Raw genomic sequence first — 24,269 nt, forward strand, 5'->3', positions numbered from 1 at the left:
AGCTTTTTTCCATCCCTGTGTGTCAAAACACCCTGAATCAAAATACTTCCATCACATAACTACTCTAGGACAGAAACACATGCCAAACAAGTTTGCATTTGTTTTCAGTCAAAGGCTGCTTTTCAAAACCATTCAAGATGTGAATCCGAACAACAAAAACTACAAGCCGAGCCACAATTCAAAACAATCGCGTGCTTGTCTTGACAGCGCTGTCAAGAAAAGGTGAAGAAACTTTTCAATCAGTTTAGCAGCAGTGACAGAGTGAAAGCGTGTTGATGCTGTGAGCAGAAACAATCAAAAGGGCTAGCTTGAGTTGAAGTTAACAGGAAAGTGGGAGAAAAAAAATATACGCAAGGTGACAATTAAAGACATTCGCCTGTAAAATACACCTGAAAAAGCGTCGTGACGATGAGGAAAGCTGAAGAGGCCGCTGGAGATTTTATTGACCAAAATCACATAGGCCACGCCCCCTCAGCCCTCACCCCTCGTTTCTCATCGTCCCCTTTTTTGACCTTTTAAGGCAGTTAGATTAAGATGGCTGGCACCTTTCATAAACAATAGACTTGACATTTTTAACATTATTTTCTTAACCTTGACGTATTCCTATTAGATGGAAGAAGGTTCAACTTGTCACCGTGTTGCCATGTGTACAAAAAAACAACTCACATCTGGCTTTGTACACCATTCAGGACAAATTATTGCCAAGCTGGCAAAACACTCATTACTTGTTGAAGTACTACTTCACAACTACTACTACTTGAAATAATAAACTGTAAAGAAAAACATTTTGAGTGAATGCAAATTTTCAAAGCAACAAACTAAAAAACAATTCAGGCTGGAAAATTGTACAAAAAAAATTACTTTTGCTGTGGTGAAAATTGGCTTCACCATATTGCACAAAAAAAAACAGAACTACAGAATTGTAAAACACCTTAGCAAATTGTTTCACAATACGTCTTTATATTGTGCTTTCACAACAGCGATTTCTAGATTCCTATATTTGCCTTGTTAAGCGGTTATAGATGAAAGAGAGAATCAAAGTTTCCCTTCACAAGTGGATCAGAGCCGTCATGGTCACAGCCCACATGACGTCACACACGACTTGAAGAATAAACATTCGGTTCTAGCGTCTATTGACAAATCGAGAGACTTGAGAGCGGATGGCTCAGTCGTCCTGTCCCATTTAGATCGGCTTCAATTCATGTTTTGGATCAAACAATTTTTGTAACTTTAATGTGCTGACAAACACTTGCCACAAATGTGCAGTGCTCCAAAGGTCAAAGTTTTGCTTTTTGTCCCCAGTAGAGCAAAATGTTGACAGGCAGCTTTACACACATGGGACAGAAACACGTCAACATGTTTATCCCAATGTTGCTAATCATGTTGACAGACATCAAGCATCAACACAACACTTTCATCCCTCAGAACTTAATTGCCAATTAGCTACTAAAGCCCAGGCGACCTCACGGGACCACCGGCCAGCCGCTGTCCCCCTTAAACATGGAGTATGTCAGTGACCCTTGACCCGTCGAGCACACAAACATTTGAGGCACAAGTGTTGGGCGCACGCTCAAAACCTGTCTTGGGACATGCGCAAGGACAAATGCTAGGATTCACTTTGGACCACATTGAGACCCACATGAGAACCAATGCTCGGATTGAGCCAATCAAGCCCGTGTTGGTGACATAACCATAGAGCCCATCAGGCGTCCTCCCACGGCGCTTAACCTCTGGTTGGACTCTTGTTGCTTCTCCAATTGGATGAAGCTCCTCCACCCGAGGGGCTCATTAGCCACCAAGTCAAAGACAACACGACGACATCATCATTGGACACGGGCGGGTAAACAAATAACCGGGTCACCGGGGAAATATGGTCGGATGGATGCGGTCTTGTTCAATTCAAATGGGGAAAAAAACAATGGTCCAGTTTCAGGTTGGAAATATTTTTCCAAGGCGAGGAGACTACAGGACACAACTTGAGAACATCTGAAGGAAAAAATACCGTAATAATAAAGTGTACTTGATGTCTGAAGGAGTCATTTGCAATTACAAACTGCAAATACATATATTAGTTGGTTGTAAACGCCGTATTAAACTATTTTCTGCTGTCTTTAAAAAAAAGTATCTAGATTATGAGAATCAACGATGCAATTTAACTTAATTTTAATGCCTGAATTGTATTTCTAAATGTACATTAAAAATGTCGTTTCACTATCACAGTAATGTCAGGTCAAAAATAGACTTGCCTTATTTAATTTTATTGTGGATATAACAAGCAATATCACAAATATTCAACACAAACTTACAAGTGACACAAATGTCACTCTTGTAAATCAGCCTTAAGTGGCTCAATGTTTTATGTTTTTCAAATGGCTCAATGTTTTTTTTTTATGTTTTTCATTTGGTTATAAAACTTGTGATCAAAGTTGTGGTGTGGTCCTAAAAATGTAACGTTAAGAGATCCGACGACTAACATTGCAAAAATTCATTGAGTAATTCATAAATACATTACAGTAACGCATTACCCCCATCGCTGGTTGATACCAGAAGGTGGCAGTAGTGAGTGCTGAAAGAAATCTGGACTTTTGTCACATCAGCTGGACGGAACTCAGCAGCACGTGCCAAACTTCCAGCCACTTGATGCGTTGCAGGTTCATAAGTTGATGTTCCAAGCCCAGCTGGACGTTGTCATCCAAGGTCATGTTGAAAGTGTTCTTGCCACATCGAATGACAATCTGGATGGTGAAGAAGACAGCTGGGTCAGTAAGCATACTTCAGTTAGTCAACATTTTCTACAGGTTAACCCTGGAAATATAGTATTTAGGATTTTTCTGAGGTCGAAACGAATCTCCACATTAATTTGATTGATGACCTTGAAGTCGAGTCCGGGTCCAAACTGGTGGGGTTGAGAAGCGTTCACGGTTTGTTGGGCAGTGTTTTTGTCCGCTTGGGAGTTGAGCACAATGCTTTTGTTTCCAAAGTGGAAATTCAGTTGAAGCGCAGTCACGTTGTCGTCTTTGCCCAGAAGCAGCTTGACGATGAGCCTGCAATGCACTATTGCAATTCCTGCCTTCTTTGGGTTTAAAGAAAGTTATTACCTCTCTGCATTGGAATTGGCCTGTCCTCTGATGACAACACTGCGATTCACACCGAGACCGTCGTTGAATGCAGCTTGGATTGAACCATTCTGTGCACACGCAATTGAGAAAATGCATGCAGCTCAAATTTGACTTTGTTTTTGCTCATTTTGTTTCGAATAGTTTCAAAAGATGGGTAAAAATGCTCTTTATGCATTCGCTGCACAAACAACTTACCGGGTTGGCCAACACGCCAAGCAGGCACGAGCACGTGGGGTCATCTGAGGCACACGATGTGGACTGATCGATTGACATTTTGCAAATCTCCGGTGCCCAAATGTTTTGCGGCACGGCGGTGGTATTCAGTTTGGTTGAGAGAGTAATGTAACCACGAGTAGAGGAAGCACAAGGAGGACAGGTAGGAGGAGGGGAGGTAGTGGTGGACAAAGGTTGGGTGGATGTTTGCAAAGCAGGAGCAGTAGTAGTAGTAGGACGACATGGAGGAGGACAAAGGCACACGTCTGCAGGGACACAATCCATGTGAAAGGAGAGTGCACATTTAGAGGACATCATGCACACCTTACTTTCTGGCCTAAACAAATGAATACCTTGAAGCCCTAATAACACTTCTACATGCTTTTCAATTATAAACATTAGAATCTTTGAGGGGGCACAAACACTATTTCCCCGATACACATTCCTGAGTTGCTAATGAATTGCATGCAGCCATAATCATCAAAGTGTGGACAAACCCAGGGTCAACTTGCAGATGAAATATTTGTTTCGCTGACAGCCATCAATTTTCCATTTTCTCGTTCTAGCAGCCAGCGCAATGCATTGCGGGAACTTCATGTCGTTGGGTGCCTGAAAGCTACCCCAGTACCTGAAACAAAACAGGCAGCCAAAGAAGATGCCAAATAAGGCACAGAAGCCTTGACTTTGCTTTTTACCACCAGAGTCGTCATCATCAATACCAGTTAAGTGAACAGGAGGACAAATTCAACCTATTCAATGATGCAAGCAATGTCGTGCTTTCTTCTGACTAGAAGGACACTTACTCGGGATAGTAAATACTTCCGTCGCTCCATTTCCATTCATCAGTATCGTTGTCACGGGACAAACCGATCCAATAATCCCGACCAAAATGTAGTGTCTCCATATACTCCTGCAACAGGAATAAACGGATATAACGATAGAGAAGATTTTCAGAGTGTATGTTCGGATCAGTAAGAGGAGTCACCATGTCTCTGAAGTACCAAATGCTAGCCAGATGGCCAAGCTCTCTTTTACACTCAGATTCAGCCTGTTTCCAGTTCACATCGTCAAAGAACCGTTTATAACAATTGTTCTTGATGTTCCTCCAGGTGTATGGACAGGAGGAATGCGCTACGACAACACCAAACAACAATGATGACAGCCACGACAACATTCAGCATGTGACCTCTTTTGCTGCACATGCAGCATGACTGCAAAGTCGAGTAGATTGTTACATCCCTGCAGTACTCTTACAGGGAAAAGGGCTAAACTGCTCGTAACTTTACAGTGGTTAATAAATCCCTTTACATCTCAAGAAAATATTTACTCACCGTTGCAGGTCCAACACAGGACAAGAATGAGTAGCAGCGTCCCGACAACTGATGGGCTCATGTTCGAGGCGGCCGGCGCCTACCTAGACGGCAACAAAACAACAGCAGCACACAACCGAAGATCCAGCGGATCAAGTGCGTGATTACTGCCAGCTCCTCCTGTCGTACAAACATGCCATGTCACAGAAGACTCAAAGAAACGATGCTCTTTTTGTGCTTTGAATGCTTTGTGTATACGTGCAATGACATTTGAGAGCCTCAATCAAGCAAGTGTTTTATGATGAAAAAAAGCTTTGAAATGATGTCTGTTGAACGTGACACAACAAAGCCGACAGTAAAAAAAAAGAAAAAAAAGGAAGCCATGCACTAAACTAAAACAATCCCTAAATCCACTAATAAAATAAAATAAAGCTCAAAATGGATGGCAACTAATTCAATAAAATGATCAAGTAGTTAAAATAAAAAAAATGCAGACATCTGCAAGTCAATTTTAATTATGTTCACTGGTTAATCATCTAGATTTTTAGTTATCTACTCTATTTACATCAAGTCTAATTATTTTTCTTTTTTAGACAGTACAATATTCATTAAAGATATTAAAGTGAGACAAGATACAGCCATTCATTAGAAATAAGTCTAAATGTGTTAGTCAATTATTTAACTTTGATATCAATGTCCAATATTTACAGTATATCGAATTTGGATATAAAGTAGCTCCTGTTTTGAAAACATCGTTGGACTTTCATTTAAAACACTTAGCAACAAACACACTCGTTTCAGCCGCATTTTTTTATTTTTTATTTCTTACAACAAAACAATTACATTAAGGCAAACTTGCGAAGTGGCAATTATATGTATATAGAATTGTCCAAATAAACGCTCTCACAAATCAGCATGAAAAGCACACTGTAAATCCTAAAATCAATCTCTCACCAAAAGCAGAGGGCGAATAAACAAACGCACGCTATTAAAATCACTTTGACTTTTTTCTTTTTTTTTTGAAAACGTGCACAAAAATTTTTTTTTTCACGCAATGTTGGTTTGTTTGCTGGTCAACAACACTAAACGTCCCACGGTCCTTCGCTAGAGGGCGGTAGGGACATCTCTCAAATGACGTCATCAGGTAAAGCGACGACGACAAAGTCGCGCTTGGTTTAAGCACTCAAACAGAAGCTTGTTGCCTTCTATAAGATAAACACGCAACTTATGTGGCATGAGCTACATTACAACTGCAACGACGAAAGAGGTAAGTTACAACTGTGGAGCTAAGTTATCATGTTAGCAACGTTATTTGTCGTACTGCTTGGTTACAGTACAGAAGTGGGGCCCGCTGCTTTAAGCGTGGTAGCTAGCACAATGCTAACATGATCATATTTAGCGTGATTATGCTCGACGAATGTTCCATCTCAAATATGCCACACTGTAGTGTGGAAATACTCCAAATCGGGGATTAGCAGTGATGGTTGCAGGCAGGCATGCTCCCGATTTTAAATCTCAATGCCCTCGTGCACTCTACCTGATGATAACGCGTAATCACGTTTGCAAAAACAGGTCCGAGCTACATAAAATGTCGTTTCGTGTATTGGGTCGCTTTAAGTGCACGTTGTAAACACAAGTTGAAGTTGACATTCAACTATTTGACATGCCTCCTAGTTACATTCTGTTAGGAGTTCCTAGTGAAGTGGGAGAAATCGTTGAATGGTAGATGGTGGAGTTCCTGTCGGCTGCTACATTCATTAGCTGAACAGTCCCGCTCCCTTGAGTGTCGCAACGCCATTGCAACCAGAGCAACCTCAACATTCAAAAGGGGAGACAAAACAGAAAGTGTTGGAGAATGAAACGCTCTCTGTTAGTTCTCCGAGCGAGTAAAACAAATACTTGATGTCTTCATTTTGTTTCAGTGTCCGTTAATGTCTGTTTCTGCTTGCTTCCAGCTACAAAATGTTTGCAAGGACCACAGCAAAGTACGTGGAGGAAAAGGACCGTGGTCCTCAACGACTGGAAGATCTTTGGCTGCAGCCTTATGTTGTGTTGCACAGAGTAGGTTAGTACATGTCTATTTTCTATTATGAATCCTCTTCCAGTGTTTACTTTTAGTAGAATTCTATCAAAATCATGTGTGATAGGCAGATTGAAAAAGTCCTTGTATAGGTGTGACCAGTTTTTCTTCAACTGTAACTTTCATTGTTAATATGCGTTTGTCTTGTTTTGCAGACCTCAGTGAAGCGATTCGTCCTGAACAGCAGGAGCAAGAGCGCATTCGCATTAAAAAGGAAGATGTGGGCAAAGAGGTCCACCACTTGAATGAACAAATGGAGCAGACATTTCTTTGCGCTATAAAAGAGGAGGAAGAGCCAGAGCTGCCTTGTATTAAAGAGGAGAGAGAAGACTCCTGCGACATTAAAGAGGAGGGAGAAGACTCCTGTGACATTAAAAAGGAGGAAGAAGAGGAGGAGATCTGCAAGGTGCCATTGACTGGTGTATTTGTGACGAGTTTAGATGAGGGTCAACATGAAATGAGCAAAGGGGCGGAGCCTCCAAGCTGCAGCTCAAGTCAACAAATGACCAGAGAAGGTAATGGAGACCACTGTGGCGGATCACAAGCAGCTCCACCATCAGAGAGTCATGATGTGTTGTCACATATTCCTGCTGATGCTGCTGCTGATGATGAGTCTCAAAACAAACACAGCCAATGTTCTCAGTATGGGAAATGTGCTAATAACAGTGTTTTGAAGCAACACATGAGAATAGACACAAGAAAGAAAAGGTTTTCCTGCTCAGATTGTGGCCAAAAGTTCTCTCGGAAGGGAGATTTAAACACGCACACAAGAAGCCACACTGGTGAGAAGCCTTTTTCATGCTCAGTTTGTGGCAAAAGATTTTATCGGAAGGGAACTCTAACAATTCATACAAGAACCCACACTGGTGAGAAACCTTTTGCATGCTCAGTTTGTGGCCAAAGATTCTCTCAGAGGGGAAATTTAAAATCTCATACAAGAATCCACACCGGTGAGAAACCTTTTGCATGCTCAGTTTGTGGCCAAATGTTCTCTGACAAGGGAAACTTAAAACGGCACACAAGAATCCACACTGGTGAAAAACCTTTTTCATGCTCAATTTGTGGCCAAAAATGTTCTCTGAGGGCACATTTAAACAGGCACACAAGAATCCATACTGGCGAGAAACCTTTTTCATGCTCAGTTTGTGGCCAGAGGTTTTCTAAAAGGGGAAGTCTAAAAACGCACACAAGAACCCACACTGGCGAGAAACCTTATTCATGCTCAGTTTGTGGCAAAGAATTCTCTCAGGGGGGATATTTAAAAATTCATACAAGAATGCACACTGGTGAGAAACCTTTTTCATGCACAGTTTGTGGCAAAACATTTTCTGTGAAGGAAAATCTAACAATTCATACAAGAACCCACACTGGTGAGAAACCTTTTTCATGCTCAGTTTGTGGCCAAAAATTCTCTCATAGGGGACATTTAAACACACACACAAGAATCCACACTGGTGAGAAACCTTTTTCTTGCTCAATTTGTTGCCAAACATTGTCTCGGAGGGGACATTTAAACACGCACACAAGAATCCATACTGGCGAGAAACCTTTTTCATGCTCAGTTTGTGGCAAAACACTTTCTATGAAAGGAACTTTAACACTTCATACAAGAATTCACACTGGTGAGAAACCTTTTTCATGCTCGGTTTGTGGCCAAAGATTCTCTCACAGGGGACATTTAAATATACACACAAGAACCCACACTGGTGAGAAACCTTATTCATGCTCAGTTTGTGGCAAACTGTTCTCTGACAAGGGAAACTTACAAACGCACACAAGAATCCACACTGGTGAGAAACCTTTTTCATGCTCAGTTTGTGGCAAAACATTTTCTGTGAAGAGATATCTAACACTTCATACAAGAATTCACACTGGTGAGAAAGCTTTTTCATGCTCAGTTTGTGGCAGAAAATTCACTCAGAAAGGATACTTAAAAAGTCATACAAGAATTCACACCCGGTCACCTGCCAAAGAGTCTATTGAGAATTCCGAGTGTGTTGGGGAGATGAGCTATGATCCGTGAAGTTTTCACCTTCTATTTGAGCGGACTTCATGAGTTTTTGCATCGATGATAATTCTATTCTATGTACCTCTTGATTGGGATGCTGAGCTCCTTTCCTTTACCACTGTTCTGATTTTGGTTGTAATGAATTTGAAAATAAAGTTAACCGCCCTCAGGATGATAATAGTTTTGTATTTTTCATTATACATGATGTTTATTTCGTTTTTAGTTGTGGTTTTTAACTTGAATTTGTTTTAATTCATATTTAGGGAAAGTTGCTTAGTTTTTATCAGTGTTTAGGGTTTTGTTTTGCCCCCAGATTTACTAAGACTTGTTAAGAAGAAAAATCAGAAGCAAGCAAGACACTTCTTTTTTTCTCTTGCGCTTGTGTGTAGATTTAGCCCTGCTCTCTGCTAACCAATCAAAAAGGGGCATGATACACTATAGCCGAGGCGAAATGAGACAACTACAGGGAGAAATAGAAAGCTGAGATGCACAACGATTAAAGGACCGTAGTCGTCAACAACTGGAAGATCTTTGGTTGCAGCCTTATGTTGTGTTACGCAGAGCTGGTTAATACTTTTAGTAGAATCCTATCAAAATCATGTGTGATAGGCAGATTGAAGAAGTCCTTGTGTAGGTTTTACCAGTTTGTCTTCAACTGTAACCTTTGTTAATATGCATTTGTCTTGTTTTGCAGACCTCAGTGAACAGCAGGAGCAAGAGCGCATTCACATTAAAAAGGAAGATGTGGGCAAAGAGGTCCACCACTTGAATGAACAAATGGAGCAGACATTTCTTTGCACTATAAAAGAGGAAGAGCCAGAGCTGCCTTGTAATAAAGAGGAGAGAGAAGACTCCTGCGACATTAAAGAGGAGGGAGAAGACTCGTGTGACATTAAAAAGGAGGAAGAAGAGGAAGATATCTGCAAGGTGCCATTGACTGGTGTACCTGTGACGAGTTCAGATGAGGGTCGACATGAAATGAGCAGCAAAGCGACGGAGAAACCTTTTTCCTGCTCAGTTTGTGGCCAAAGATTCTCTAATAGGGGACATTTAAACACGCACACTAGAATCCACACTGGCGAGAAACCTTTTTCATGCTCAGTTTGTGGCAAAAGAGTCTCTCATAGGGGACATTTAACCATTCACACAAGAACCCACACTGGCGAGAAACCTTATTCATGCTCAATTTGTGGCAAAATATTCTCTGCCAATGGAAACTTAAAAAAGCACACAAAAATCCACACTGGTGAGAAACCTTTTTCATGCTCAGTTTGTGGCAAAAGATTTCCTGCGAAGAGATCTCTAACAAGTCATACAAGAACCCACACTGGTGAGAAACCTTTTCCATGCTCAGTTTGTGGCAAAAGATTCAATGACAAGGAATACTTAAAAAAGCACACAAGAATCCACACTGGTGAGAAGCCTTTTTCATGCCCAGTTTGTGGCAAAAGATTTTCTGTGAAGGGATATCTCCCACTTCATATAAGACTTCACGCTGGTGAAAAACCTTTTTCATGCACAGTTTGTGGCAAAAGATTCTCTCTGAAGGGAACCTTAAAAACTCATACAAGAATCCACACCCGGTTGCCTGCTCAGTCACCTGCCAAAGAGTCTATTGAGAATTCCTAGTGTGTTGGGGAGATGAGCTATGATCCATGAAGTTTTCACCTTCTGTTTGAGCGGACTTGATGAGTTTTTGAATCGATGATAATTCAATTCAAAGTACCTTTTGATTGGGATGCTGAGGTCCTTTCCTTCACCACTGTTCTGATTTTGGTTGTAATGAATTTGAAAATAAAGTGAATCGGCCTGGGGATGATAATAGTTTTGTATTTTTCATTACACTTGGTGTTTATTTTGATTTTAGTTGTGGGTTTTAACTTGAATTTTAAGTCATATTCAGGGCAAGTTGCTAAGTTTTTATCAGTGTTTATCAGTACAGGCAATTATGTGAGTGGAGTTCGCCTCCAACTTTGCTGGTCAACAACACTAAACGTCCCACGGTCCTTCGCTAGAGGGCGGTAGGGACCTCTCTCAAATGACGTCATCATTACGTTAACAGGTAAAGCGACGACGACGAAGTCGCGCTTGGATTAAGCACTCAAACAGAAGCTTGTTGCCTTCTATTTGGCTGCATTAGATAAACACGCAACTTATGTGGCATTAGCTACATTACAACTGCAACGACGAAAGAGGTAAGTTACAACTGTGGAGCTAAGTTATCATGTTAGCAACGTTATTTGTCGTACTGCTTGGTTACAGTACAGAAGTGCGGCCCGCTGCTTTAAGCGTGGTAGCTAGCACAATGCTAACATGATCATATTTAGCGTGATTATGCTCGACGAATGTTCCATCTCAAATATGCCACACTGTAGTGTGGAAATACTCCAAATCGGGGATTAGCAGTGATGGTTGCAGGCAGGCATGCTCCCGATTTTAAATCTCAATGCCCTCGTGCACTCTACCTGATGATAACGCGTAATCACGTTTGCAAAAACAGGTCCGAGCTACATAAAATGTCGTTTCGTGTATTGGGTCGCTTTAAGTGCACGTTGTAAACAACACAAGTTGAAGTTGACATTCAACTATTTGACATGCCTCCTAGTTACATTCTGTTAGGAGTTCCTAGTGAAGTGGGAGAAATCGTTGAATGGTAGATGGTGGAGTTCCTGTCGGCTGCTACATTCATTAGCTGAGCAGTCCCCCTCCCTTGAGTGTCGCAACGCCATTGCAACCAGAGCAACCTCAACATTCAAAAGGGGAGACAAAACAGAAAGTGTTGGAGAATGAAACGCTCTCTGTTAGTTCTTCTCGCGAATAAAACAAATACTTGATGTCTTCATTTTGTTTCAGTGTGTCAGTTAATGTCTGTTCCTGCTTGCTTGCAGCTAGAAAATGTTTGCAAGGACCACAGCAAAGTACGTGGAGGAAAAGGACCATGGTCCTCAACGACTGGAAGATCTTTGGCTGCAGCCTTATGTTGTGCTGCACAGAGTAGGTTAGTACACGTCTATTTTCTATTATGAATCCTCTTCCAGTGTTTCTTTTTAGTAGAATTCTATCAAAATCATGTGTGATAGGCAGATTGAAAAAGTCCTTGTATAGGTGTGACCAGTTTTTCTTCAACTGTAACTTTCATTGTTAATATGCGTTTGTCTTGTTTTGCAGACCTCAGTGAAGCGATTCGTCCTGAACAGCAGGAGCAAGAGCGCATTCGCATTAAAAAGGAAGATGTGGGCAAAGAGGTCCACCACTTGAATGAACAAATGGAGCAGACATTTCTTTGCACTATAAAAGAGGAGGAAGAGCCAGAGCTGCCTTGTATTAAAGAGGAGAGAGAAGACTCCTGCGACATTAAAGAGGAGGGAGAAGACTCCTATGACATTAAAAAGGAGGAAGAAGAAGAGGAGGAGATCTGCAAGGTGCCATTGACTGGTGTACCTGTGACGAGTTTAGATGAGGGTCAACATGAAATGAGCAACGGGGCGGAGCCTCCAAGCTGCAGCTCAAGTCAACAAATGACCAGAGAAGGTAATGGAGACCACTGTGGCGGATCACAAGCAGCTCCACCATCAGAGAGTCATGACGTGTTGTCACATATTCCTGCTGATGCTGCTGCTGCTGCTGCTGCTGCTGCTGCTGAGTCTCAAAACAAACACAGCCAATGTTCTCAGTATGGGAAATGTGCTAATAACAGTGTTTTGAAGCAACACATGAGAATAGACGCAAGAAAGAAAAGGTTTTCCTGCTCAGATTGTGGCCAAAAATTGTCTCAGAGGGGACATTTAAAAACACACATAAGAATCCACACTGGTGAGAAACCTTTTTCATGCTCAGTTTGTGGCCAGAAATTCTCTCGGAAGGGACATTTAAACACGCACACAAAAATCCATACTGGTGAGAAGCCTTTTTCATGCTCAGTCTGTGGCCAAAAATTCTCTCAGAAGGGAACTCTAACAATTCATACAGGAACCCACACTGGTGAGAAACCAAATTCATGCTCAGTTTGTGGTCACAAATTCTCTCAGAGGGGAAATTTAAAAAGTCATACAAGAATCCACACCGGTGAGAAACCTTTTTCATGCTCAGTTTGTGGCCAAGAATTCTCTCATAGGGGACATTTAAACACGCACACAAGAATCCACACTGGTGAGAAACCTTTTTCATGCTCAATTTGTGGCCAAGAATTGTCTCGGAGGGGACATTTAAACACGCACACAAGAATCCATACTGGCGAGAAACCTTTTTCATGCTCAGTTTGTGGCAAAACACTTTCTACGAAAGGAACTTTAACACTTCATTCAAGACTTCACACTGGTGAGAAACCTTTTTCCTGCTCAGTTTGTGGCCAAAAATTCTCTCAGAGGGGACATTTAAAAATGCACACAAGAACCCACACTGGTGAGAAACCTTTTTCCTGCTCGGTTTGTGGCCAAAGATTCTCTCACAGGGGACATTTAAATATACACACAAGAACCCACACTGGTGAGAAACCTTATTCATGCTCAGTTTGTGGCAAACTGTTCTCTGACAAGGGAAACTTACAAACGCACACAAGAATCCACACTGGTGAGAAACCTTTTTCATGCTCAGTTTGTGGCAAAACATTTTCTGTGAAGAGATATCTAACACTTCATACAAGAATTCACACTGGTGAGAAAGCTTTTTCATGCTCAGTTTGTGGCAGAAAATTCACTCAGAAAGGATACTTAAAAAGTCATACAAGAATTCACACCCGGTCACCTGCCAAAGAGTCTATTGAGAATTCCGAGTGTGTTGGGGAGATGAGCTATGATCCGTGAAGTTTTCACCTTCTATTTGAGCGGACTTCATGAGTTTTTGCATCGATGATAATTCTATTCTATGTACCTTTTGATTGGGATGCTGAGCTCCTTTACCACTGTTTGTATTTTGGTTGTAATGAATTTGAAAATAAAGTTAACCGCCCTCAGGATAATAGTTTTGTATTGTTCATTATACTTGATGTTTATTTCGTTTTTAGTTGTGTTTTTTAACTTGAATTTGTTTTAATTCATATTTAGGGAAAGTTGCTTAGTTTTTATCAGTGTTTAGGGTTTTGTTTTGCCCCCAGATTTACTAAGACTTAAGAAGAAAAATCAGAAGCAAGCAAGACACTTCTTTTTTTCTCTTGCGCTTGTGTGTAGATTTAGCCCTGCTCTCTGCTAACCAATCAAAAAGGGGCATGATACACTATAGCCGAGGTGAAATGAGACAACTACAGGGAGAAATAGGAAGCTGAGATGCACAATGATTTAAAGGACCGTAGTCGTCAACAACTGGAAGATCTTTGGTTGCAGCCTTATGTTGTGTTACGCAGACCTGGTTAATACTTTTAGTAGAATTCTATCAAAATCATGTGTGATAGGCAGATTGAAGAAGTCCTTGTGTAGGTTTTACCAGTTTGTCTTCAACTGTAACTTTGTTAATATGCATTTGTCTTGTTTTGCAGACCTCAGTGAACAGCAGGAGCAAGAGCGCATTCACATTAAAAAGGAAGATGTGGGCAAAGAGGTCCACCACTTGAATGAACAAATGGAGCAGACATTTCTTTGCGCTATAAAAGAGGAGGAAGAGCCAGAGCTGCCTTGTATTAAAGAGGAGAGAGAAGACTCCTGTGACATTAAAGAGGAGGGAGAAGACTCCTGTGACATTAAAAAGGAGGAAGAAGAGGAGGATATCTGCAAGGTGCCATTGACTGGTGTACCAGTGACGAGTTCAAATGAGGGTCGACATGAAATGAGCAAAGGGACGGAGAAACCTTTTTCCTGCTCTGTTTGTGGCCAAAGATTCTCTCATAGGGGACATTTAAACGAGCACACAAGAATCCACACTGGCGAGAAACCTTTTTCATGCTCAGTTTGTGGCCAAAGATTCTCTCATAGTGGACATTTAAACACGCACACAAGAACCCACACTGGCGAGAAACCTTATTCATGCTCAATTTGTGGCAAAATATTCTCTTCCAATGGAAACTTAAAAAACCACACAAGAATCCACACTGGTGAGAAACCTTTTTCATGCTCAGTTTGTGGCAAAAGATTTCCTGCGAAGAGATCTCTAACAAGTCATACAAGAACCCACACTGGTGAGAAACCTTTTCCATGCTCAGTTTGTGGCAAAAGATTCAATGACAAGGAACACTTAAAAAATCACACAAGAATCCACACTGGTGAGAAGCCTTTTTCATGCCCAGTTTGTGGCAAAAGATTTTCCGTGAAGGGATATCTCCCAGTTCATATAAAACTTCACGCTGGTGAAAAACCTTTTTCATGCTCAGTTTGTGGCAGAAAATTCTCTATGAAGGGATCCTTAAAAACTCATACAAGAATCCACACCCGGTTGCCTGCTCAGTCACCTGCCAAAGAGTCTATTGAGAATTCCTAGTGTGTTGGGGAGATGAGCTATGATCCATGAAGTTTTCACCTTCTGTTTGAGCGGACTTCATGAGTTTTTGCATCGATGATAATTCAATTCTAAGTACCTGTCAGGGTTTTCCAAACTATCTTGATCGTATGATTATGTTGGAATGTAACCAGTAATAAATAACCTAGCTAGATTAGTTTTATGCTTATGTTGGTGTGTAACCAGTAATAAATATCCTAGCTTGTCCCATCCTACACAATGTCGTAAAACACCCCCTGCTATGCTTTGACTAGAGGTCAAGGGCTTTCTCTTCTCTATCCAGTCCACTGTCACCCCCACCCTGTTTCTCTTAATAAAAATGCTCTTGTAGGAGGCCAGAGTCAGACCTCCATTCGATCATCGCTGTACGCACAGCGACGAATGGACTCTCCACCTGCAGGTGTCTAAAAGGGCAAACTGTCTGCCGTGTGGTTCTTGCAAAATACCACTCTAACAGTACCTTTTGATTGGGATGCTGAGGTCCTTTCCTTCACCACTGTTCTGATTTTGGTTGTAATGAATTTGAAAATAAAGTGAACTGGCCTGGGGATGATAATAGTTTTGTATTTTTCATTATACTTGGTGTTTATTTTGATTTTAGTTGTGGTTTTTAACTTGGATTTTAATTCATATTCAGGGCAAGTTGCTTAGTTTTTATCAGTGTTTATCAGTACAGGCAATTATATGAGTGGAGTTCGCCTCCAACTTTGCTGGTCAACAACACTAAACGTCCCACGGTCCTTCGCTAGAGGGCGTCAGGGACCTCTCTCAAATGACGTCATCATTACGTTGCAGATAAAGCGACGACGACAGTCACGCTTGGTTAAAGCACTCAAACAGAAGCTTGTTGCCTTCTATTTGTCTGCATTAGATAAACACGTAACTTATGTGGCATTAGCCACATTACAACTGCAACGACGAAAGTGGTAAGTTACAACTGTGGATCTAAGTTATCATGTTAGCAACGTTATTTGTCGTACTGCTTGGTTACAGTACAGAAGTGGAGCCCGCTGCTTTAAGTGTGGTAGCTAGCACAATGCTAACATGATCATATTTAGCGTGATTATGCTCGACGAATATTCGATCTCAAATATGCCACACTGTAGTGTGGAAATACTCCAAATCGGGGATTAGCAACCAGAGCAACCTCAACATTCAAAAGGGGAGACAAAACGGAAAGTGTTGGAGAATGAAACGCTCTCTTAGTTCTCCTAGCGAATAAAACAAATACTTGATGTCTTCATTTTGTTTCAGTGTGTCAGTTAATGTCTGTTCCTGCTTGGTTGCAGCTAGAAAATGTTTGCAAGGACCACAGCAAAGTACGTGGAGGTAAAGGACCGTGGTCCTCAACGACTGGAAGATCTTTGGCTGCAGCCGTATGTTGTGTTGCACAGAGTAGGTTAGTACACGTCTATTTTCTATTATGAATCCTCTTCCAGTGTTTCTTTTTAGTAGAATTCTATCGAAATCATGTGTGATAGGCAGATTGAAAAAGTCCTTGTATAGGTGTGACCAGTTTCTCTTCAACTGTTACTTTCATTGTTAAAATACATTGATTGATATGATGTGTTTGTATTATTTTGCAGACATCAGTGAAGCTATTCATCCTGAACAGCAGGAGCCAGAACGCACTCGCATTAAAGTGGAAGATGTGGGCAAAGAGGTCCACCACTTGAATGAACGAATGGAGCAGACATTTCTTTGCGCTATAAAAGAGGAGGAAGAGCCAGAGCTGCCTTGTATTAAAGAGGAGAGAGAAGACTCCTGCAACATTAAAGAGGAGGGAGAAGACTCCTATGACATTAAAAAGGAGGAAGAAGAGGAGATCTGCAAGGTGCCATTGACTGGTGTATTTGTGACAAGTTTAGATGAGGGTCAATATGAAATGAACAAAGGGGCGGAGCCGCCAAGCTGCAGCTCAAGTCAACAAAAGACCAGAGAAGGTGATGGAGACCACTGTGGAGGATCACAAGTACCTCCACCATCAGATAGTGATGACGTGTCGTCACATATTCCTGCTGTTGATGATGATGAGTCTCAAAACAGTAGTTTGAAACAACACATGACAATGTACATAAGAAAGAAAAACTTTTCCTGCTCGGATTGTGGCCAAGAATTCCCTCTGAGGGAACATTTAAAAAGGCATACAAGAATCCACACTGGTGAGAAATCTTTTGCATGCTCAGTTTGTGGCCAAATATTATCTAACAAGCGAAATTTAAAAAATCACACAAGACTCCACACTGGTGAGAAGCCTTTTTCATGCCGAGTTTGTGGCAAAAGATTTTCTGTGAAGAGATATATAACACTTCATACAAGAATTCACACTGGTGAGAAACCTTTTTCATGCTCAGTTTGTGGCCAACTATTCTCTGAGAAGGGAAGCTTAAAAAAGCACACAAGAATCCACACTGGTGAGAAGCCTTTTTCATGCTCAGTTTGTGGCAAAAAATTCTCTCAGGGGGGATATTTAAAAATTCATACAAGAAGGCACACTGGTGAGAAACCTTTTTCATGTACAGTTTGTGGCAAAACATTTTCTGTGAAGGGAAATCTAACAATTCATACAAGAACCCACACTGGTGAGAAACCTTTTTCATGCTCAGTTTGTGGCGAAAAATTCACTCTGAAGGTAAACTTAAAAAGTCATTCAAGAATCCACCCCCTGTTGCCTGCTCAGTCACCTGCCAAAGAGTCTATTGAGAATTCCGAGTGTGTTGGGGAGAGGAGCTATGATCCGTGAAGTTTTCACCTTCTATTTGAGCGGACTTCATGAGTTTTTGCATCGATAATAATTCAATTCTAAGTACCTTTTGATTGGGATGCTGAGCTCCTTTCCTTCACCACTGTTCTGATTTTGGTTGTAATGAATTTGAAAATAAAGTGAACCGGCCTGGGGATGATAATAGTTTTATATTTTTCATTATACTTGGTGTTTATTTTGATTTTAGTTGTGTTTTTTAACTTAAATTTTAAGTCATATTTAGGGCAAGTTGCTTAGTTTTTATCAGTGTTTATCAGTACAGGCAATTATATGAGTGGAGTTCGCCTCCAACTTTGCTGGTCAACAACACTAAACGTCCCACGGTCCTTCGCTAGAGGGCGTCAGGGACCTCTCTCAAATGACGTCATCATTACGTTGCAGATAAAGCGACGACGACAAAGTCACGCTTGGTTAAAGCACTCAAAACAGAAACTTGTTGGCTTTATTTGTCTGCATTAGATAAACACGTAACTTATGTGGCATTAGCCACATTACAACTGCAACGACGAAAGAGGTAAGTTACAACTGTGGAGCTAAGTTATCATGTTAGCAACGTTATTTGTCGTACTGCTTGGTTACAGTACAGAAGTGGGGCCCGCTGTGTGGTAGCTAGCACAATGCTAACATGATCATATTTAGCGTGATTATGCTCGACGAATATTCGATCTCAAATATGCCACACTGTAGTGTGGAAATACTCCAAATCGGGGATTAGCAACCAGAGGAACCTCAACATTCAAAAGGGGAGACAAAACAGAAAGTGTTGGAGAATGAAACGCTCTCTTAGTTCTCAGAGCGAATAAAACAAATACTTGATGTCTTCATTTTGTTTCAGTGTGTCAGTTAATGTCTGTTCCTGCTTGGTTGCAGCTAGAAAATGTTTGCAAGGACCACAGCAAAGTACGTGGAGGGAAAGGACCGTGGTCCTCAACGACTGGAAGATCTTTGGCTGCAGCCGTATGTTGTGTTGCACAGAGTAGGTTAGTACACGTCTATTTTCTATTATGAATCCTCTTCCAGTGTTTCTTTTTAGTAGGATTCTATCAAAATCATGTGTGATAGGCAGATTGAAAAAGTCCTTGTATAGGTGTGACCGGTTTTTCTTCAACTGTAACTTTCATTGTTAATATGCGTTTGTCTTGTTTTGCAGACCTCAGTGAAGCGATTCGTCCTGAACAGCAGGAGCAAGAGCGCATTCGCATTAAAAAGGAAGATGTGGGCAAAGAGGTCCACCACTTGAATGAACAAATGGAGCAGACATTTCTTTGCGCTATAAAAGAGGAGGAAGAGCCAGAGCTGCCTTGTATTAAAGAGGAGAGAGAAGACTCCTGCAACATTAAAGAGGAGGGAGAAGACTCCTATGACATTAAAAAGGAGGAAGAAGAAGAGGAGATCTGCAAGGTGCCATTGACTGGTGTACCTGTGACGAGTTTAGATGAGGGTCAACATGAAATGAGCAAAGGGGTGGAGCCTCCAAGCTGCAGCTCAAGTCAACAAATGACCAGAGAAGGTGATGGAGACCACTGTGGAGGATCACAAGTACCTCCACCATCAGATAGTGATGATGTGTCGTCACATATTCCTGCTGCTGCTGCTGATGAGTCTCAAAACAGTAGTTTGAGACAATACATGAGAATGTACATAAAGGAAAACTTTTCCTGCTCGGATTGTGGCCAAGAATTCCCTCGGAGGGAACATTTAAAAAGGCATACAAGAATCCACACTGGTGAGAAATCTTTTGCATGCTCAGTTTGTGGCCAAATATTATCTAACAAGCGAAATTTAGAAAATCACACAAGAATCCACACTGGTGAGAAGCCTTTTTCATGCCTATTTTGTGGCAAAAGATTTTCTATGAAGAGATATACAACACTTCATACAAGAATTCACACTGGTGAGAAACCTTTTTCATGCTCAGTTTGTGGCAAAAAATTCTCTCAGGGGGGATATTTAAAAACTCATACAAGAAGGCACACTGGTGAGAAACCTTTTTCATGTACAGTTTGTGGCAAAACATTTTCTCTGAAGGGAAATCTAACAATTCATACAAGAAGGCACACTGGTGAGAAACCTTTTTCATGCTCAGTTTGTGGCCAAAAATTCTCTGACAAGGGAAACTTAAAACAGCACACAAGAATCCACACTGGTGAGAAACCTTTTTCATGCTCAGTTTGTGGCAAAAAATTCGCTCTGAAGGTAAACTTAAAAAGTCATTCAAGAATCCACCCCCTGTTGCCTGCTCAGTCACCTGCCAAAGAGTCTATTGAGAATTCCGAGTGTGTTGGGGAGATGAGCTATGATCCGTGAAGTTTTCACCTTCTATTTGAGCGGACTTCATGAGTTTTTGCATCGATGATAATTCAATTCTAAGTACCTTTTGATTGGGATGCTGAGCTCCTTTACCACTGTTCGTGTTTTGGTTGTAATGAATTTGAAAATAAAGTGAACCGCCCTCAGGATGATAATAGTTTTGTATTTTTCATTATACTTGGTGTTTATTTAGATTTTAGTTGTGGTTTTTAACTTGGATTTTAATTCATATTCAGGGCAAGTTGCTTAGTTTTTATCAGTACAGGCAATTATATGAGTGGAGTTCGCCTCCAACTTTGCTGGTCAACAACACTAAACGTCCCACGGTCCTTCGCTAGACGGCGGTAGGGACCTCTCAATGACGTCATCATTACGTTACAGGAAAAGCGACGACGACGACAAAGTCGCGCTTGGTTTAAGCACTCAAACAGAAGCTTGTTGCCTTCTATTTGGCTGCATTAGATAAACCCGCAACTTATGTGGCATTAGCTACATTACAACTGCAACGACGAAAGAGGTAAGTTACAACTGTGGATCTATGTTACCATGTTAGCAACGTTATTTGTCGTACTGCTTGGTTACAGTACAGAAGTGGAGCCCGCTGCTTTAAGTGTGGTAGCTAGCACAATGCTAACATGATCATATTTAGCGTGATTATGCTCGACGAATGCTCCATCTCAAATATGCCACACTGTAGTATGGAAATACTCCAAATCGGGGATTAGCAGTGATGGTTGCAGGCAGGCATGCTCCCGATTTTAAATCTCAATGCCCTCGTGCACTCTACCTGATGATAACTCGTAATCACGTTTGCAAAAACAGGTCCGAGCTACATAAAATGTCGTTTCGTGTATTGGGTCGCTTTAAGTGCACGTTGTAAACAACACAAGTTGAAGTTGACATTCAACTATTTGACATGCCTCCTAGTTTCATTCTGTTTGAAATTCCTAGTGAAGTGGGAGAAATCGTTGAATGGTAGATGGTGGAGGTCTTGTCGGCTGCTACATTCATTAGCTGAACAGTTGAGTGTAGCAACGCCATTGCAACCAGAGCAACCTCAACATTCAAAAGGGGAGACAAAACAAAGTGTTGGAGAATGAAACGCTCTCTGTTAGTTCTCCTAGCGAGTAAAACAAATACTTGATGTCTTCTTTTTGTTTCAGTGTGTCAGTTAATGTCTGTTAATGGTTGCAGCTAAAAAATGTTTGCAAGAACCACAGCAAAGTACGTGGAGGAAAAGGACCGTGGTCCTCAACGACTGGAAGATCTTTGGCTGCAGCCTTATGTTGTGCTGCACAGAGTAGGTTAGTACACGTCTATTTTCTATTATGAATCCTCTTCCAGTGTTTCTTTTTAGTAGAATTCTATCAAAATCATGTGTGATAGGCAGATTGAAAAAGTCCTTGTATAGGTGTGACCAGTTTTTCTTCAACTGTAACTTTCATTGTTAATATGCGTTTGTCTTGTTTTGCAGACCTCAGTGAAGCTATTCGTCCTGAACAGCAGGAGAGAGCGCGCATTCGCATTAAAAAGGAAGATGTGGGTAAAGAGGTCCACCACTTGAATGAACAAATGGAGCAGACATTTCTTTGCGCTATAAAAGAGGAGGAAGAGCCAGAGCTGCCTTGTATTAAAGAGGAGAGAGAAGACTCCTGCAACATTAAAGAGGAGGGAGAAGACTCCTATGACATTAAAAAGGAGGAAGAAGAAGAGGAGGAGATCTGCAAGGTGCCATTGACTGGTGTACCTGTGACGAGTTTAGATGAGGGTCAACATGAAATGAGCAAAGGGGCGGAGCCTCCAAACTGCAGTTCAAGTCAACAAATGACCAGAGAAGGTAATGGAGACCACTGTGGCGGATCACAAGCAGCTCCACCATCAGAGAGTCATGACGTGTTGTCACATATTCCTCCTGCTGCTGATGAGTCTCAAAACAGTAGTTTGAAACAACACATGAGAATGTACATAAGAAAGAAAAACTTTTCCTGCTCGGATTGTGGCCAAGAATTCCCTCGGAGGGAACATTTAAAAAGGCATACAAGAATCCACACTGGTGAGAAATCTTTTGCATGCTCAGTTTGTGGCCAAATATTATCTAACAAGCGAAATTTAAAAAATCACACAATACTCCACACTGGTGAGAAATCTTTTGCATGCTCAGTTTGTGGCCAAATATTATCTAACAAGCGAAATTTAAAAAATCACACAATACTCCACACTGGTGAGAAGCCTTTTTCATGTCTAGTTTGCGGCAAAAGATTTTCTGTGAAGAGATATCTAACACTTCATACAAGAATTCACACTGGTGAGAAACCTTTTTCATGCTCAGTATGTGGCCAACTATTCTCTGAGAAGGGAAGCTTAAAAAAGCACACAAGAATCCACACTGGTGAGAAGCCTTTTTCGTGCCTAATTTGTGGCAAAAGATTTTCTGTGAAGGGAAGTCTAACACTTCATACAAGAACCCACACTGGTGAGAAACCATTTTCATGCTCAGTTTGTGGCCAAAACTTCGCTATAAGGGGACATTTAAAAAGGCATACAAAAATCCACACTGGTGAGAAACCTTTTGCATGCTCAGTTTGTGGCAAAAAATTCTCTCAGGTGGGATATTTAAAAATTCATACAAGAAGGCACACTGGCGAGAAACGTTTTTCATGCACAGTTTGTGGCAAAAAATTCTGTGACAAAGAATCTTTAAAAAATCATACAAGAAGGCACACTGGTGAGGAACCTTTTTCATGCTCAGTTTGTGGCCAAAAATTCTCTCAAAGGGGAAATTTAAAAATGCACACAAGAACCCACACTGGTGAGGAACCTTATTCATGCTCAGTTTGTGGCAAACTGTTCTCTGACAAGGGAAACTTAAAAACGCACACAAGAATGCACACTGGTGAGAAACCTTTTTCATGCACAGTTTGTGGCAAAACATTTTCTGTGAAGGGAAATCTAACAATTCATACAAGAAGGCACACTGGTGAGAAACCTTTTTCATGCTCAGTTTGTGGCGAAAAATTCACTCTGAAGGTAAACTTAAAAAGTCATTCAAGAATCCACCCCCTGTTGCCTGCTCAGTCACCTGCCAAAGAGTCTTGAGAATTCCGAGTATGTTGGGGAGATGAGCTATGGTCCGTTTTCACCTTCTATTTGAGCGGACTTCACGAGTTTTTGCATCGATGATAATTCTATCCTATGTACCTTTTGATTGGGATGCTGAGCTCCTTTACCACTGTTCGTGTTTTGGTTGTAATGAATTTGAAAATAAAGTTAACCGCCCTCAGGATGATAATAGTTTTGTATTTTTCATTATACTTGGTTTATTTTGTTTTTAGTGGTGGTTTTTAACTTGAATTTGTTTTACCGTAATTTACGGACTATGTCACGTTTTGTTTCATAGTTTGGGTGGGGGGGCGATTTATAATAAGGAGCGACTTATGTATTTTTTTCAAAAATTTCATATTTAGGGCAAGTTGCTTAGTTTTATTAGTGTTTAGGGTTTTTCTTTAGTCACGAGGTTGATGACCACTTTTCTTGTTTACTACTCATTGAGCTTTCATTTGATTTTTTAAGGGCTAGAACATTGTCGCAGTGCTTAGCTTGGAAATAGTTCTTATTATGAGCTACTGGCTTCCATTAAAACACAGTGCGCCTGAAGATATAGATGTGAGTAGCCATCCAGCAAAATGGCCAGTCATCCTGTTGAGTCACTCAGTTCCAGCCACATTTTTTAAAATTGTCTTTCAACAAACATTAAGCCAAAGTGACAATTGTATATTAAAAAAAAAGTCCAAATAAAAGCTCTCAAACAAACTATCTGGTCTATCCAGTGTCGTTCTATTAAATCATTCATTCGTTTGGTTATAAAACTTGTGATCAAACCTGAGGTGTGCTCCTAAAAATGTAACATGACAAGATTCAACGACTAACATTGCAGAAATTCATTCATCATACATTAATTACAGCAATGGTCTCCAACCTTAGAATAATTTTCGCGGACCGGTTATATAAAAATACGATGAAATAAAATAACACAACTGGCATA

At 41.0% G+C, this 24,269-nt stretch overlaps 3 protein-coding genes and 2 long non-coding RNA genes across 7 annotated transcripts; 3 read left to right on the top strand and 2 right to left on the bottom strand.

The window, feature by feature from the left end:
• Positions 1-2,225: 2,225 nt before the first annotated feature.
• Positions 2,226-4,237, bottom strand: LOC119132333. The gene is made up of 5 exons (XM_037267503.1): positions 4,136-4,237; positions 3,315-3,960; positions 3,099-3,187; positions 2,873-3,044; positions 2,226-2,735 (listed from the first exon to the last, which is right to left on the bottom strand). Exons 2-5 carry the CDS (start codon positions 3,729-3,731, stop codon positions 2,589-2,591), a joined length of 825 nt encoding a protein of 274 aa, XP_037123398.1. The 5' UTR covers positions 3,732-3,960; positions 4,136-4,237; the 3' UTR covers positions 2,226-2,588.
• Positions 4,238-5,783: 1,546 nt separating this feature from the next.
• Positions 5,784-20,399, top strand: LOC119132259 (zinc finger protein 260-like). Of its 3 annotated transcripts, XM_037267362.1 has the most exons (7): positions 5,784-5,909; positions 6,598-6,707; positions 6,878-7,237; positions 9,425-9,621; positions 12,054-12,261; positions 14,201-14,845; positions 20,179-20,399. In XM_037267362.1, the coding sequence occupies exons 2-7, from the start codon at positions 6,605-6,607 to the stop codon at positions 20,208-20,210; spliced, it is 1,545 nt and encodes a 514-aa protein (XP_037123257.1). In that variant the 5' UTR covers positions 5,784-5,909; positions 6,598-6,604; the 3' UTR covers positions 20,211-20,399. The 3 variants fall into 3 exon arrangements, with proteins under 3 accessions (XP_037123257.1, XP_037123258.1, XP_037123256.1); XM_037267363.1 differs by lacking the exons at positions 12,054-12,261; positions 14,201-14,845; positions 20,179-20,399 and adding an exon at positions 13,515-13,689 and having other exon boundaries at positions 9,425-10,390; XM_037267361.1 differs by lacking the exons at positions 12,054-12,261; positions 14,201-14,845; positions 20,179-20,399 and adding an exon at positions 12,665-13,689 and having other exon boundaries at positions 9,425-10,181.
• On the bottom strand, positions 7,535-15,692 carry LOC119132261. The gene is made up of 7 exons (XR_005099836.1): positions 15,614-15,692; positions 13,474-13,599; positions 10,238-10,330; positions 9,734-9,901; positions 8,102-8,185; positions 7,934-8,017; positions 7,535-7,597 (listed from the first exon to the last, which is right to left on the bottom strand). It is a non-coding gene; the product is annotated as an uncharacterized LOC119132261 (long non-coding RNA).
• On the top strand, positions 15,615-17,015 carry LOC119132260. Its single transcript, XR_005099835.1, has 3 exons — positions 15,615-16,079; positions 16,443-16,552; positions 16,740-17,015. It is a non-coding gene; the product is annotated as an uncharacterized LOC119132260 (long non-coding RNA).
• Positions 20,400-20,611: 212 nt separating the features above from the next.
• Positions 20,612-23,323, top strand: LOC119132744 (gastrula zinc finger protein XlCGF57.1-like). The gene is made up of 3 exons (XM_037268219.1): positions 20,612-20,744; positions 21,422-21,531; positions 21,702-23,323. The coding sequence occupies exons 2-3, from the start codon at positions 21,429-21,431 to the stop codon at positions 23,321-23,323; spliced, it is 1,725 nt and encodes a 574-aa protein (XP_037124114.1). The 5' UTR covers positions 20,612-20,744; positions 21,422-21,428.
• The last annotated feature ends 946 nt before the right edge of the window (positions 23,324-24,269 follow it).

This window comes from Syngnathus acus, chromosome 13 (assembly GCF_901709675.1).
Source record: "Syngnathus acus chromosome 13, fSynAcu1.2, whole genome shotgun sequence".
Taxonomy (NCBI): domain Eukaryota; kingdom Metazoa; phylum Chordata; class Actinopteri; order Syngnathiformes; family Syngnathidae; genus Syngnathus; species Syngnathus acus.

Excerpts from the sequence above, each read along its gene's own strand:
- LOC119132744 (XM_037268219.1), top strand. The coding sequence starts at position 21,429 with ATGTTTGCAAGAACCACAGCAAAGTACGTGGAGGAAAAGGACCGTGGT. Across the intron at positions 21,532-21,701 it reads TGTTGTGCTGCACAGAGTAG|ACCTCAGTGAAGCTATTCGT; the intron begins GTTAGTACACGT and ends CTTGTTTTGCAG.
- LOC119132333 (XM_037267503.1), bottom strand. The coding sequence starts at position 3,731 with ATGTTTATAATTGAAAAGCATGTAGAAGTGTTATTAGGGCTTCAAGGT. Across the intron at positions 3,045-3,098 it reads GCCAATTCCAATGCAGAGAG|GCTCATCGTCAAGCTGCTTC; the intron begins GTAATAACTTTC and ends AGTGCATTGCAG. Across the intron at positions 2,736-2,872 it reads GACCCGGACTCGACTTCAAG|ATTGTCATTCGATGTGGCAA; the intron begins GTCATCAATCAA and ends TTCACCATCCAG.
- LOC119132259 (XM_037267361.1), top strand. The coding sequence starts at position 6,605 with ATGTTTGCAAGGACCACAGCAAAGTACGTGGAGGAAAAGGACCGTGGT. Across the intron at positions 6,708-6,877 it reads TGTTGTGTTGCACAGAGTAG|ACCTCAGTGAAGCGATTCGT; the intron begins GTTAGTACATGT and ends CTTGTTTTGCAG. Across the intron at positions 7,238-9,424 it reads TCAACAAATGACCAGAGAAG|ACCTCAGTGAACAGCAGGAG; the intron begins GTAATGGAGACC and ends CTTGTTTTGCAG.